The sequence below is a fragment of the Thermobia domestica genome, chromosome 9 (genome assembly GCF_964235325.1).
Source record: "Thermobia domestica chromosome 9, izTheDome1.hap1.1, whole genome shotgun sequence".
In the NCBI taxonomy this organism is placed as follows: Eukaryota; Metazoa; Arthropoda; class Insecta; order Zygentoma; family Lepismatidae; genus Thermobia; species Thermobia domestica.
Genome location: NC_137462.1, coordinates 210,612,170 through 210,627,962, shown reverse-complemented (window position 1 = coordinate 210,627,962; position 15,793 = coordinate 210,612,170). Strand labels below are relative to the sequence as shown.

General features: G+C 33.5%; 1 protein-coding gene across 1 annotated transcript in view; it reads left to right on the top strand.

Moving 5' to 3' along the window:
* Positions 1-15,793, top strand: part of Alk (Anaplastic lymphoma kinase) — a 1,262,077-nt gene that overhangs the window by 704,149 nt on the left and 542,135 nt on the right. Inside the window, exon 5 of the mRNA XM_081725826.1 lies at positions 6,942-7,070. Coding sequence (XP_081581952.1) covers positions 6,942-7,070 — 129 coding nt within the window. The remainder of the gene's footprint in view (positions 1-6,941; positions 7,071-15,793) is intronic.

Sequence of the window (15,793 nt, the reverse complement as noted above, 5' to 3'; positions counted from 1 at the left end):
GTTGATTCGAGCAGCTTTTAAATTAATGAAAATTCTTCATTAATGAATTATCTTTCATCTTTCTGTCCTTATATACCTGTGTTTACTGCGTAAAAGGTGTTAAATTCAAAATGTTCTAAACGCTTGAACTTAAAAAAACATTTTATAATACTTTAAAACACTCAACACTTAGCCAACAGTGTAAAACGCTTAATAAACTTGTTTTTAGACTTTACACAAACAGAAACGTTTCAATGCCAATCTTTGTGAAAGTCTCTACGATTTATGATTTTTGGACTTACGCAGCAAAATATATATATAGTAACCCTGAAAATTGTCTATCTCAGAAACAAACAGTTTTCAGAAACAAAAAGAAAGATATGGTATGTCTCTAGTCTAGAAGTTATTTAGAAGTTGTTGGAGTAGACTTTAATCGCGTCTGTACCTTAGAATATTTGAAAATTTGTTTGTTTAATGTAAGTTAATTGGTAAACATAACGCGAATCTTAGGAGGATAAAGAATAACCTGCACCCTTATGGACCAATGTATAACCATTAACAATCATTGGGAATGCCTTATTTCGTATAGTGCTAGAGCTACCTTCGATTTCAATGAAATATAATGCTGGAAACATCACACTTATACTATGGAAAATATCAGGATTGCCGGAATGTGCCATATGTTCTGTTGACGAGTGGCAGAAACAAAAGAATACGAAGTTTATTCTTTTGGAGGCAGGCTTACACAAAGTTATGCAATGCGCACAATAACAATATGCACAAATTAATTCTTGCAGTACCTTATAGAAACTATTTACAATTACAAAACTAATAGAAATATTGCAAACTCCTAATACCTATCTTTTTAGAATGGCTTCCTTACTATTAGTAACCACACTTAAAATTGATTTTGAGCTTCCGCTACTTGTTTTACTTAACACCTTATATAATAAGTTCAGCATTAGTATGTTCTTTGTATTACTAGAAAGTATGTGTTTCTAATCGTATTTCAATGTGTTCATTAGATTTATTTTACCTTATTTGTCTCACATTAAGTTCTAAATATTTCTTTCGAAAGGTTTAGAGATACATAGTGTTTCTCTTACTTTAGAACATCCTAATATATGCATTCACACATGTCAAAATGTTGTGAACTTTCGTTAACGTCTTTTTTAAAAACCTAATTAGAGTTTCTGAATATTATAATCTATGTCAAAAGAAAATTGTTAGTTAATTTTCATCTTGCAGTACTAATGTTTAGAATTATATGTATATCTGTTCATTCATTTGTAGACTTGTTTCTCAGCTTGTTACAGGTACAAGGAAAAATTCGAAACCCTAGAATAGTTCCTTTCTCTCTTTTAGAAATATGATGTGCACACACACACACACACACACACACAAATATATATATATATGCGTGTGTCTGTGTGTATGTGTGCATAAGATCTGAAAGATAGAAACTCGTCGAAGTTCACATAAAGTTGAGTTGCTCACTCACGCTTAGCCCTAAGGGAAACGTGCACCCACGCTTCGGAGCTAACAGAGAAAAATAAACTAGTATCGAACGTTCTCTCTCTAACTCCTACATTTTCTGATGCTTCTATCTCCCCGCCCCGTTTCTCCGCCCACTCATTCACTCCTTTTTTTTATCCCACTCCTGTAGTCCAACCTTCCATCACGTAGGCGTTTTTCACTCTAGAGCATAAGAACAGAAAAAGTAAACCTGATTATATTTACAAGAGCCTAGCTCTCCTCTTTATGAATGTGTGTGTGTGTCCTTTTTCTCCTTCCACTATTTTTCAAACTTTACAATGGTTCTACGCAGACATAATAAAAAGTAATTTAACTACAACATTTTTATTTCTTTTTTTTATAGAGAAACAATGTTATCAAACAATAAAATGCATTAAATATACTTTGTCTTATTTCGTATGTAGATAGCTTCTATGACTCGTATTTATAATTTTATTTTAATACAAATTATTTCATAACTAAAAACTCATATGCAATTGCTGTTTCTTCATTTGGAGGTCAATCTTCTTTTAAGCACCAAGACTGTATCAGACTGGACCTATAGTCGCAAGTTGCAAATCCGTCACGACAGTTTCTGTGGTACGAGTTTCGTGTTTTCTGAGAAAACTTCTGCCTCTTATATGAATTTCAGGTGGCGGTGCCAAAGTGAAGAACGAGTGTGTTGAAACGAGCCGTAACTGGTGCAGTCTTTATGCTGCTTTTACATATATGAGGAGCGTAACATGATTTTAATGTGAGAAAGTGGTGAGATGTAAAATGAGGGATAGGTTGAATTTTTTTACAGTATACTGTTCATCTTATAAGTAGTGAGGACACTGTGCCACTGTTGTGTAAGATATTTTATGGCGAATCTTGCAGTTTCTTCCAAAATATTCTGGAATGTTGTTGTAAAATGTCTTCGAGGTAGAGCATCTGCAGATCCTCTTGAAGTTGTTGGATAGAAGTATCTCTGAAATGGTCAGAGATGAGGCGTGTAATGTAATTTTGGATACGTTGTATATTAAAAATCTTGTACGTTTTTGGTGTATTCTCACATGATGGGTGCAGACGTTTGGAAAGTATAATCATATTAGAAGCCCAGATGAGGATGAAATTCCTTAGGGCTGTGAGGATGCGTGCTATGGCTCGGAGTACTTACTTGACCTTGTCAGCTGTTTGTTGGATGGAGATGTAAACGAAGTTTGCGATCCAGGTATACTCCAAAGTATTTGACGCCAGGATGGATCTGCAGTTTGTGACCATTGAGTTGTAAGCTGACGCAAGGTTGTTTTAATGCTGAAAAATGGACCGTGTGGATTGATTTAGGTGCACCGTTTCGTTAGACAATCCTCCAGAAGACAAAAGATGTCGCTAAAGCTAAAGCTGGGCGTAATGTGCATTCAGAGCACAGCTAAAGAGCGTAGCATCATCTGCAAGCGTTGACATCTTAGTATTCGGTGTGAATGCTAGAACTGTCGTATATTCTAACCGTGGCATCCTAATATACTTTCATAGAGACTTGAACCTGAATAAACCCGCATCAAAGTCGAGAATACTCCAGGATCGCAATTCTATGCAATTTCATAACTAAAAAGTGTACAAATAGTATTTTGGTTACCCTTGATGACACTTATTTGAACTTAGTGTTTACTCTTCCGATAAACTAATACCAATGACGATGTGGTATACAGCACTCATCTCTGGTGTGAGAGGCCTCTGGTTCCATCAAAGGGCTTGTGTGTTCGAATGAACAACAGAGTGTTTGTGTTTTTTCTATGAATTCTCCCGTTTTGTACCACATTCTCATGTTTCCAATTCTTTAATAATCATACTTTTTAATTAACCATTCATTTTCTCTAGCCCAAAGTGTACAATCGCATTTCCTTTTCATTTAAAAACTTCGTACTGAGTGAGTCAATGTGTCGATTGCGCTTAATTGATTGATTAATTTTAATCTTGATTGATATGAGCTATAACATATTATTCAGTACACCTAAGTAAAGTAACTGATTCTTGTGAATAATTTAATGAAACTATTTTTGAAGAAAATAAAAGCTGGAATATAAATTCGAGTCTTTAGAGGAAAACAAGCTAAATACCTTATGTAATTTATATAATTTACAAGTTCAATCTATTACATATTGTATCTTTTAATATTGTACAAAATTTATTTTAAAAACATACTATTAGTAAAGAAGAATGGTAGTTGTAGGGCATTATTTCAGAATTCGCTTAGAGCATGAAACGCAAACAATAACATTGTTTCATGAGAATACGTAGGCTTCATGATTATTATAAAACTATAGTCAAAAAAATGAATGTTACTTATAAAATTAAAAATTTTCTTCAACATATTTACTCTATAACTGCAATAGACCTATTTCCTTTAAAATACTAACATATCAAACATGTGTATCGGGTTACGTGATCAACTATAACAACATGCCTTTAAAACTGTGTGTTACCATGCAGTACTCTGCGCGGGGAGATGTATTCCAAAATATGCAAGCGTTTTTCGAGTAAAGATGGGTGCTGCTAATTCTCGGTGTGGACGACTACCTGACATGACATCTCTCCAACGTTTATGGATTGGTCGACACGATTGACACCTTGTTAACTCAGTCCTTCAGCAGACAACTTCGAAGTCTACTCGAAGTCGTTTCCACTACTCATATTAATTCTGATTACAATATGTTGTAGCTTTGAGTCATGAAGTATTGTAGTCTCAAATAGTAATCATTTTTATATAATTATATAACGAATCTGTGACGTATGTTCCATTCTACTCATATGTTTATTGGATTTTGGAATTTCCCAAACAATTGCGTATGAATTACAAATGTAATAAAAAAAACTCTGATTTGACAGGATCAAATTAGATATTTTACTTTATTTATTTATTTATTTATTTATTTAACAATCACCAGATACAGCTCAGAGGCCATTTTACACTGGATATCCAACAACAATAACAATGGAAAGGATTTGGGAAGGTATCGTCCAGGGCCTGTTTAGTAGGTACCATCCCGGCATTTGCCTGGTAGGACTGAGGGAAACTCTGAAAAACCTCAGTCAGGATGGTCGGCAGCGGGATTCGAACCCACGACCTCCCGAATGCGAAGCCAACACTCTACCACTTGAGCTACTTCGCTGACTTGCTCTGTACTCATGTTATGTTTCAGAAAATATGATGACAAAAATATCAAAATAGTAAGAAGTGTCTTAACACAAGTATCCGATGTACGGGGACAAAATTCAAACTATCCTTAGAACTTTGACTGTAGAAGTAAAAGTATAACTCACAAATCTAATATTTTGCTTTTTAAAAAAAGGATTTAATTCTCGTGTTAACGTTACCTTATTGCAAATCCACTGTTACTGCTCTTGTCGAGGCATAACTAACTGACATCCATCCTTAAAATGAGATCCTGAAATGAGATCTTCAATAAAATTTTCGTCTTGTCAGTTAGAAGGATTAATGTGTTTAATTGAGTGTGTGTTTGGAGAACTGGCCGAATGACTTGTTCCGTATTCATGTTATCTTTCAGAAAATATGATGACAAAACTATCAAAATAGTAAGAAGTGTCTTAACACAAGTATCCGATGTACGGGGACAAAATTCAAACTATCCTTAAAACTTTGGCTGTAGAAGTAAAAGTGCAACTCACAAATCTAATATTTTGATTTTAAAAAAAAGGATTTATAGTGATCTCGTGTTATTGTGACTCCCAAGGTATGAAATACCTTGACCTGTAATCTGCACTTTAATTGGACCACTGTATTCAATTTTCAAACTTTTTCTTCTAAAGTGAAAACGGACTGTGCGTCTCTTTCAATCTCAATCGTCTAATAATTATATGGAATCAAGTTTAGAGAGGAAACTTACATTCTAGAAAGATTATTACCATTGAACGGAAAAAAAGATTGTTCAAAAGCGATTCATATACAAATCAATAATTTCATTCGGCTGAACAAAGTGATATGTTTCAGTACAGAAGCTCATGTGTGGTAATTTTCGACAAAAAAAGAAAAAAAACGATAATTTAGGATCAAAAAATCTATTATATTTCATTCAAAACTTTTCTTGTTGGACTTATATCTGGACAATTGCATATAGTGTAGCCATAATAACACTATCAGTTAACTCAGTCTGATGTGCTTATTCCGTAAAAAATACGAAAACTCGAGTTAGGCTCAGTTCAAAAATTTTGTGGCCCCTTATCCAAAAACTAATTATTGGCCAAGATCGCAATCTATTGATCCATTTTTGGGTCATTTCTAAAATTCTTGTTTGTAAATATAAAATTGATTTTCTATAAAAACCATGTCACCCCTTAAGGTGAAACTGATAGTTTATTGACCGGCTCGGGCAAATATAATAATAAACTTTATTTCCGGTGAAATTGAATTATTAGATAGAATGGGCTGTGATCGAACCACAGTAGAGTATGTAGTAATTTGGGAATGTACCTGCAGGTGAACTTGTTTGGTTAGTGTAATTTCTTTGAATTGCATAGGAATGGTCAACCTTCTTTTCCAGTTTACTCGGAAGTTAGAAAATGTGACATATTATGTTCACTCGAGCTGCTCAATTATGCTCTCAACATTTTCATTATGACGTAAAAAGTACATCGTTTGTTTACAGTTCGATGCAGCTTTTAGTTTTTATTATGCTAAAAAATATTATTTTTGTTTATGAACTATATTAGAAAAATATGCATTTCCTGTAACTAGTAGAATGTATCTATTGTTATTTAATTTTACCTAACAATGACGTAAAGACTACCTCTAAGAAAAGTCAAACGATTAGAAAACTAGTAACAACTTGTGGCTGCATCAAAACAAATTGAAGATTTTTTCATGAATCTGTTATGAACTATGCTAATAGTATGAACTTCAATAATATTAGAACTGATTTCAATTATGACTAATCGAAAGTACCGTCCACCATATAAGTATGGGTATTATTTTGTCGTACCTACAATAAGGAGAGCATTGCCCTTGTTTATGTAAACCTTCCCAGTTTCTGGATTAATAAAATACATTCCTGGTGTGTTGCAGCATATTAACATCATCCTGCTTTATATTGAATTCTATTTCCATTCTTCTCTTTACTTGTTCTTCTACTCTATGAAGGAGAATTATACACTCGTCGTTACCAAGCTTATATGTAAACAGAAAATGCCACTTAAATTTGTTCCGGACTTTAAGCAATACTTCGTTTTCGTTATATTCTAATACACTACTTTATTTTGGTATGTGAGTTCCATTAGTATAATAATGATTATTATTATTATTATAAAATATTTTACAATATTTTCGTCATCAATTGACTGTGACTAAATGTTGAGTTATTCATTCTCATGTTAAATATTAGAAGTAAATAGTTCATAAGTAATTACTTTTCCTAATTAAAACGTTTGCATTTTCTTTTTTTTTTTTTCAGAGGAGCCACCTAGAAACACATGCACTTCAGCAGAATTAAAATGCTCTAATGGATTGTGTATCGACAGAAACAGAATTTGTGATTTTACAAAGGATTGTCCAGATGGAGAAGACGAAGGAGAAAAGTGTGGTAAGTTTCCTGTAGTTTTAATATGCTTCATGGACATCATCATTGTTAATATAATTGAAATCACTAAACATTTAACATAGAGAACATAAATATTACAGGAATGATCGATTTGAGTAAATTGCTACACTGTAAAAATATATAGCCTCATTACATAGTGTATCCACTCTTAATTTATTATATATTGCCAAATGAAATGTTACTATCCTTATATTTAGTGAACATGAAACGATCCTAACGTGGAACGGACCACTAAATTCCTGATTCACAAATAGTAACAATCCATACTTACAAACTCGGAAGTTATGACATTGATTTTTGCAATAATATACACTGGTTTGATGATTTACGCTCTGCTAGGTGACTTGAATAGGAATACTTTGCAGTATTAGACTGTATACTTTCTGTACTGCATGTTGATTTGAATCAAAAGAAGTTCTCTCTGAAACAGTTTTATGTTCTATAGCAGCGTTTCCCAACCGGTGCTTCGGGACACATTGGTGTGCCGCGAGGAAATTGAAACAAAATTATTAATTCTATTGCAATCAAATTGCAAGACATTGGGAAAAATCTATATTTGTATTTCATATTATTATGAACCTCTACTGTTAATCTACAATTTTAAGTTTCATACTCTATTACTATTCTGTACATTCTTAATGTTTAAAAAGTATTTCTTATAATTGTTATAATCATTATTGCTTCTTTATTGTTGCAGACTATTTCGTAACTTGAAATTTTAAAATAGCATTCAATCCCTTCGACAGAGCAAACATTCATACAAATTACCTACATTTGTGTTTTAAAAGTATTAGATTTGTTTGTTCGTTAGTTATTTAGTGATCTTCCTTCTTAGTGAAAGATTGAATATAGTTTTCGAAAAAGAAAGTGTATTTTTAAAAACCTGAGTCCTATATTTCATTGCAATTGTTTTCTATTTTTAAATCAGAATGGAAAATACGCATAATGATTTACCACAGGGAAAAACCAGTAATCGAGCATTCTTCTCTCTGAAAACGATATCAGTAATCAGAGAAAAAATACCCCGGTATTTTATATTTACAAATAATAATAATAATAATAATAATAATAATAATAATAATAATAATAATAATAATAATAATAATAATAAGAAGAAGAAGAAGAAGAAGAAGAAGAAGAATATCTATATGAGTGTGCCACGATAACTCAAGTTACACCTGTAGTGTGCCACAAGTTGAAAAAGGTTGGGAAAAGCTGTTCTATAGTGTCATACGAACGACCTGAAGTGCGTCTTTAACAGTGACTGTTCTCATAGGAATGCCACTGTTGGTATTGCTAACACTAATTCTGGCTTGGTTTTACAGGAAAACTTGTTTTTCTGTGAAAATAAAAACGTATAACGTAAAATATGCTACAAAAACTTAAAACTTAGTGGAAAATTTAAGCTGTGGCAACCACTTTCTGAAAGCGTCTCTCTTTTGGAAATTTGGAACCATATTAGAAATGGAATAAGGCAAAAAAAAAAAAATCAATTGAAAGATGTTTTCAAAGTAATACATATAAATAGTTAGTTCACGGGCACCCGTAAGACTATTTTTAGGAGGGAAGTCCAACACACAAGTGCACTTGGAAATACACACTCTCTTTGATGCACGCGCAAACATGATCCTTCATGAAAAACCACAACTATTTTCACAGATTTCATAAGTTTATTAACTATAGTAAATATACTATTTAATAGAAACCGAAATCTTTCAGATTAACGTCCCACAATTGTGCCTTTTTATTCTAAAGGACACGATGATTAAGGGAAATTAATGATGATGCAAAAATTGCTGGAATGAAAATGTAAGAGGAAACGAAAATACCCCTAGAAAACTCTCGGATACGATGTTGTCCACCGTATTTACTTGACCGCTGATCGAACCACGGGCACCACATGCCAAATGTAAGCGCTCTACCACTGAACTATTGTGCTCCTTGTATTTAATTGAAATATATTAAATACTAAAGTTTGTGAGTATTTAATCAAAAAGAGAGAGGAACTGGACCTCCTTCGAAAATCCATGGGAGGGCAACTGCAAGCTTTTGCGCCATGCTGTGGACGACCATGGTTAGGTGTGTTTTGTTCCAGTATTTTCGAAAATGTGTATAAATATTTCGTACCAATTTATCAAAAAAAATATTTTAGCATAAACTTACTGCAGTGGTTCTCAAACTTTCCGATAACGTGGACCCCCTGTTCATTCGGGAAGTGATCTGCGGACTCCCTGTTCATTCAGGAAGTGGTCTGCTGACCACCTGTTCATTCGGGAAGCGATCTGCGGACCCTCTTGCAATGCTATCTGAAATTTCACCTGGTATTAAAAAATGTACTAATTAGAATTATCACTGACACGAAAAGATCAAGAAAAATAATAGAATAAGTAATTTATTCTAAAGATTCATGATTGTTTCCTAGTTAACGAAATTTCAATTGAAAATACCGTAACTTTAAAGACTAATATATATATATATATATATATATATATATATATATATATATATATATATATATATATATATATATATATATATATATTTAAAGAAATTCACTTGATAAACAATGTTCTCAAATGTGGAGTCAATAATGTGAGGAATGAAATTCTTTGCGTTTTTCCATAATTGTATTGAATATGGAATAATTTTTGTGACCATCAATCTTAGATCCGATACCACATTAAGACGATTTCAGATTAAGGTTTTAATATTGCTACCAGCATAAAAAATTTGCTCACATAACTAGTAGGAAAAGTCATCAAATGTTGCAATGCCTTTTTAGACAACTCTTCGTACTCACAGCGCACACGCAAACCAATTTGAGTCAAGAGCTACTCGCAGTGACGGATCTAGGAACATATTTTGGGAGGGGTTTCTCGTCGTTTTTTTAGAAATCCCAAAATTGGAGAGAGGCTTGATGTTTGTGACTAATATTTACATCTTTATTTTTTTTAATCTGAAATTGGTGGTTGTGGTGGGAGCTTTCCGCCATTTGAAGATGAAATCCATGAAATTCTGAGGCATCGCACAGTTAATGTACAACTGTTTTTGTAAAAGTGCTCTACCAAGAAGGAATTTTTCTTACCTGAAGTAGTCCTATGTAACGGTTGACCAACTTCAGGGCCGAAATTTAGTAAAGTAGGAAAACATTTAAATTTACAAACGTATGTATAATTTCTAATTGCTTTCTTTTTATTAATTGAAAAATTACTTTTTGCGTAACAGCTGTGAGTTCCATTTTATTACAACACATTTCAATTTTTTGGCATCACTGACCCCTTGGCTAGGTCCAACGGACCCCCAAAGGTCCGCAGACCCCACTTTAAGATCTACTGACTTACAGTATTGCATCCATTCAATTAGGAAAACGAGAAATAGGCCGTAGCTTTCATTTATCTTATAACATTATATGGGAACACACAAAACTGCCAGAGATTTAGGAATTTTAGGGGAAATTCATAGCAAACGAGGGAGGGGAGAGATGCTAAAAGTAAGGCGTAAAGAAGACACAAAAGGATACTATCTTCCTGAATTACTTTGACGATTTCTTTTTTATGTAATGGAAAGTAAATCCATGCAAACGATACATATTGCCCAGTTCTATGATGTCTCTTGTTCACTTTACCAGAACTATCCAGAAATAAAGTCTATAAATAGACATAATAAATTTTGTAAAATTTAAAATAAAATAGCTGATCACATTTAATGGAATAAATTAGCTGAAATTAAGATATTAACACATTTTGAACAATGAAAGAAACACATTTCCGAAAAGTGAACAAGAGTCGTTTCTGAATTGCGCAATTCGTATATATGTAGGGTGTTAATAAGCTATGCCGACAAACTAAAAGAAGAAAATAAAATTTCATATACTTCTGTGGAATCAAGTGCATAGTTTCAGATTTAGGGCCAACCAAAAGCGTGTAAAAGGTACATTGCATTACTTATTCTTTCGAACACGAAGAAGTGTAGTAGTGGTCCATATCGGCGTAAAGGAAGTCATACATACGCTATTCAAAATACATAATCCAGAAATGTGCAATGAGTGCGCAAATTATTCTCTATACGGCATAATCCCCACACATGTCCCAAACACTAATCTCGTATATGCACTTACTTAAAGGTGGGTGCAAAGTATGCAAAACGTAAGCATTTACAACAATGAATACGAAATGCTTCGGCGTAAACTCAGAAGTGTTAGAGACCGTCAGCTTCACGGTTTCTCGTGTTCGGAATAACGTGTGTGATGTATTGTCTCTCAGTAGATTTCGCTTTTTTATAACGTATAATCATGAAACAATATGAAGATACCTAAAATGATATTCGCAGAAAAATTATGTCCGCAGAGCTACATAAAAAGCCGTATTTACATACTGATTGATTTATTCTAAACACCTGAAAAAGTGCAACTTATCATAATATGACATTGAATTACCTCTCCCTCTGATTCGGTGTGGAATGAAATCTTTGTCGTCGCAATGGTAACAAGTAGAATATTACAGCATGATGTATTCAGTGCATCACTCAGTTGTGTAATAGATGATGGGATGGGATTCTGCGCCAGATTTATGTTTATAAAATTGATTATAAATCTTAAATTATTTTCAGCTGCGGGGATCGGGCGGCCCAGCGTAGTTATTCAACTTCATCCCAATGTTTCCCAAATCATATAGAAGCAGTTCAAGCTGTATGAATAGGCACTTTATAATTCTTCAGTATAGCGTCATTACTTGGGAACATCATCTGGACCATAGGATGCACATGGTCTTGTAAAATGTTGACATAATCACTGACACTGACGCGACTGATGAGTCAGTAGAGGACTCATTGAAAACCAAGATATTTCGGCCCGCAGCATTACAGACGTGCCGCCATATTTCACACTTAAACAGAGACACCTCGAATTATACATTTATTTGGCCGTCCGCCACATAAACACAACCCGTAGTTTTAACTAAGGTGAACGACGGCTTATTCGAAAATATCACACATTTCCAGTCGTCAGGGCTTTACGTTACAAGTACCTGGCACCATTGGTGTTATGTTAAAGTGTTGTGGTCCCAAACGGCAATAATTTACTTTCGTTGGAAATCAGGGATACTGCCCATTTTACACTATCATCGCTTATCAGTTCACTTCACAGTGCCGGTTTACTTATCTTCACTACGGAGTTTACTCTAAAAACTTCACCACCAAACAGGCTTTCACTATGATCACCGCCTGATCGTTCCCAACCTAGATATCTTAAGTGTTTCCAACAAATTGATAAGTATCAGTCCAATTGTCCAATTGTGTCTGTGGGTTTATCTAGTACAACTCCCACATCAAAACTGGCACTTTCTGTGTAATTATTTGTACGGTTTCCTGGCTCAATACAGTGAATTCTTAAAGTACTGTCATCGAATGGACATTCGTATAACTTTTTCGATAAATTACCAGAAGGCTGAGTGGTCCATCTTTTTGAGTGCAATTCCGGTCTTCTTTATACCAATCAGTACTGAATTCTTGAAAATGTGGTCTTCAAGAAACAGATTGTTCAAAGATAATTCATAACATAATTTCTTTTTGTTCTTCTGATGTTTCGAGCTAGAAGTGTGTTATTGAATGAATCTCGCTTATGATCTTCGTCCGAAGTAATTCTTCAATTGCAGACATGGTATGGTATTACTGTTCTATCTCATTAGATTAATTCCTCTTTAAATTGTTGCGAATTTACTGATTCCAACAGTAGATGACCACATACTACATTAACATATTTGAACATTCTAATTTCAATAAAGGAACTTACTTTGAACCAAGAATTTTGATACGTATTATACACAAATAGAAAATGAAAGTAACAATGTCTTATAAGCTTCTAATTTTTAATGTTGTGTTATACAGCCATTGTAACACAAAATATATTAAAACGAAATATGATTTTCAATCAAAATCATTGAAACAGTTTTAGAATGAAGCAGTAGAAAGAAGATGAATGGGTATAAAAAGGGAAGAAAAGCGCTAGGGAGCAGATTAAGGGAAAATGGGATAAAGAATCGAAATTGGGAAAATGTACTAGAAAGTTAACTCTGTTTCCACTCGGAGAGAACATTGGGTACTTTTTGAGAACCCATTCTTGCTATAAAAGAAAGTGTGCGCAATTAAAAATCATAACCCTTGTTATGTGTATCTAGAGCAACAGTGTCCAAGATGACAAAGGCATTCAAAACATATAGCAAGAAATTTTGAAAAGAAGGGAACAGTCGAATGAAATTAACATGATGTGAGAGAGAGATTCAAACATTGAAGAGCATTGTCACAAATAACCGTAGTGCTAATGGATTACAACTAGATACTTGGTTTGTTGTAATCAGAGACAATCATTAGAGATGAGTATTTGCCTGCAAAACAGACTAGTACAATTTGTGCAATTTGAAACGTATGTGTATATATAATTCCAGAGATATGCTTGTCTGCATAAAATCAATAACTCTGTTCATTGATTTTAGGTGAAACATGGATTATGTGTGTTACAATTCAAATGAATTACAATATGCATTATTGTATATTTTGTAATACTTTTTTGTATATTTCAAGTAATACTCTAATTTACCCTAGTCCCTCTCATTTGTTCCCAGTAACGTTGGTCTTTCTCTCAGTGCAAAGCCAGGAGTTTATTTAACTATGTGAATAGGATATAATTCTAAAGATATGTCTCTTTCAAATTTACTCAAATATGCGTATATGACAGTAGTTAAAATCTTGTTTAATACAATCGTCCTCCTTTTACAACATACTCCATACTTCATTGCCACTTGTCTCCTTATTATTGCAAATAAATACTGTTTATTATATTGAGTAAATTAATGCCTTTATCCGTATATATTACAACAGCTCGAAGAATAAGCCAATCTAAATTTCCATAATAATGATTTTTTCACTAAGGTGCTTTGTAAAATAACTTCTCCATATAATAATTTTGTTAATTTTAAATGTTTATGTAAATCAGTGCAATATGAAAGATATTTTCTAAACTTCACTTTGTAGTACATGTAATAGCAAAGTTTGAACATAAAACTAAAGATATTATTATTATTAAGATTCAGTATTGCAAACTAAAAAAGGTTTTGAAAAATGTAATAGGCGTAAAAAATCAACAGAAGTATTTGGATCTGTTGTTATGCAGGATGAGTCAAAAATTAGATTATAGGAAATTTTGGTTTTCTTCTTCAAATCGCTGTGTGCAACTGAGTGAGAGAAGGAAGATGCTGGTGCAAGTCGAAAACGTTTGAGGTGATTTTCGTTCTAATAGTCGCTGTTACAGAGATGCAATAGAAGAATATAACTCCAGTCACCAAGATTTGTTACCTATCATGCACAATAAAAGAAATAAAATTGGTTCCGAGACTTAAGAAGATTTACAGCACGTAAGACAAACCTAGTAGCGGGAGACAAAGTAGTACCACAGATGAAATAACAACAATTAATACTTTAGTAGATGTGTTAAAAACCCCAATAAAAAGCACCTGACATTTATCTATGTAAAGCAGTGCAAACAAATTGAGTGTCGCATTCTGCATATGGAAAAGTGGAATCCACTCAAAATCCAAATGTTGCAATCGTTAATGAGTATTACCCTGGCCTTTTCCTACAATCTTTTCAGTGAGTGCACAACAGCATCAATGAAAAGCCTGAATTTGAACCAGTTGTTGTTTCCTCAAACGAAACTGATAGCATTCGAGCGATAGAAATCTGATTAGACAAATCCTTTTAATTTACAGGAAAACGATAAGATTGTGTTGTAGTCCTGGACTTCACGACGGAGTTATTAATCAGATTTTTAAAGAAGGTACTCTTACCGTGGAGGATTACGAACAATTTCTTGAAGGAGGTGTGTTACCAAACATATTAAATGCAACTAGTGATTTCTGTGCATGGTTTCAACAGGTCGGTGCCTCTCCACATTAGGTGTTAATTGCCCATGAATTGTCACATGTTCAGTTTTCTGACTCCCAGAACTGACACTGGTGAATCGTTTAAGAGCTTTAAACTCAATTAAGACTGAGATATGCAGTATCTGAAGGAACACATTATATAATGTGTATATTTCACTGTTCCGAACATTCTGCCAGAGGATCGGAAGAAACGGAAACATCGCTTACAATCATGAATTGCTGTCAAGATGTCACATTAAAAATCTATATCTATATTAATATATAAATGAATTTGTGCCTTTGTCTGTCATCAGATTTTCGCAAACAAAAAAGTTATCCAGAGCTATCAAATTTTGTATACACATAGATCATTGTTATATCTGCTCGCGTACGAAGGTGCGTTTTTATTGCTCGTGAAGACACTCTAGGGTTCATACGTTCTGGAGGTTCAAAAAATATGGAGTGTCTGAGAAGCATCTCCATTAAACAACTCGAAATACTTTTACTGTGAAGCAAGATCTATATTATTCAACTTGTACGAAGGAAACTAGATACATGTTTTGGGGTTTCCGAAAATTTCATTTTATGGGAAAGGGAGAAAGGAGCAATTTATGTAATTACTTTAGCTGTATTTAAATAATGATGTATGTTGTTTATGATTGCATCACAGGAAAATGGTTTAACCGTTTAAAACGAACTGTGAAAATAGTTACTATCTACCTCAAGCTAAATTTTATCACGTCACTTTGATTAAAGAGTGTATCATACGGGAATATACTATTTTAGGGATTT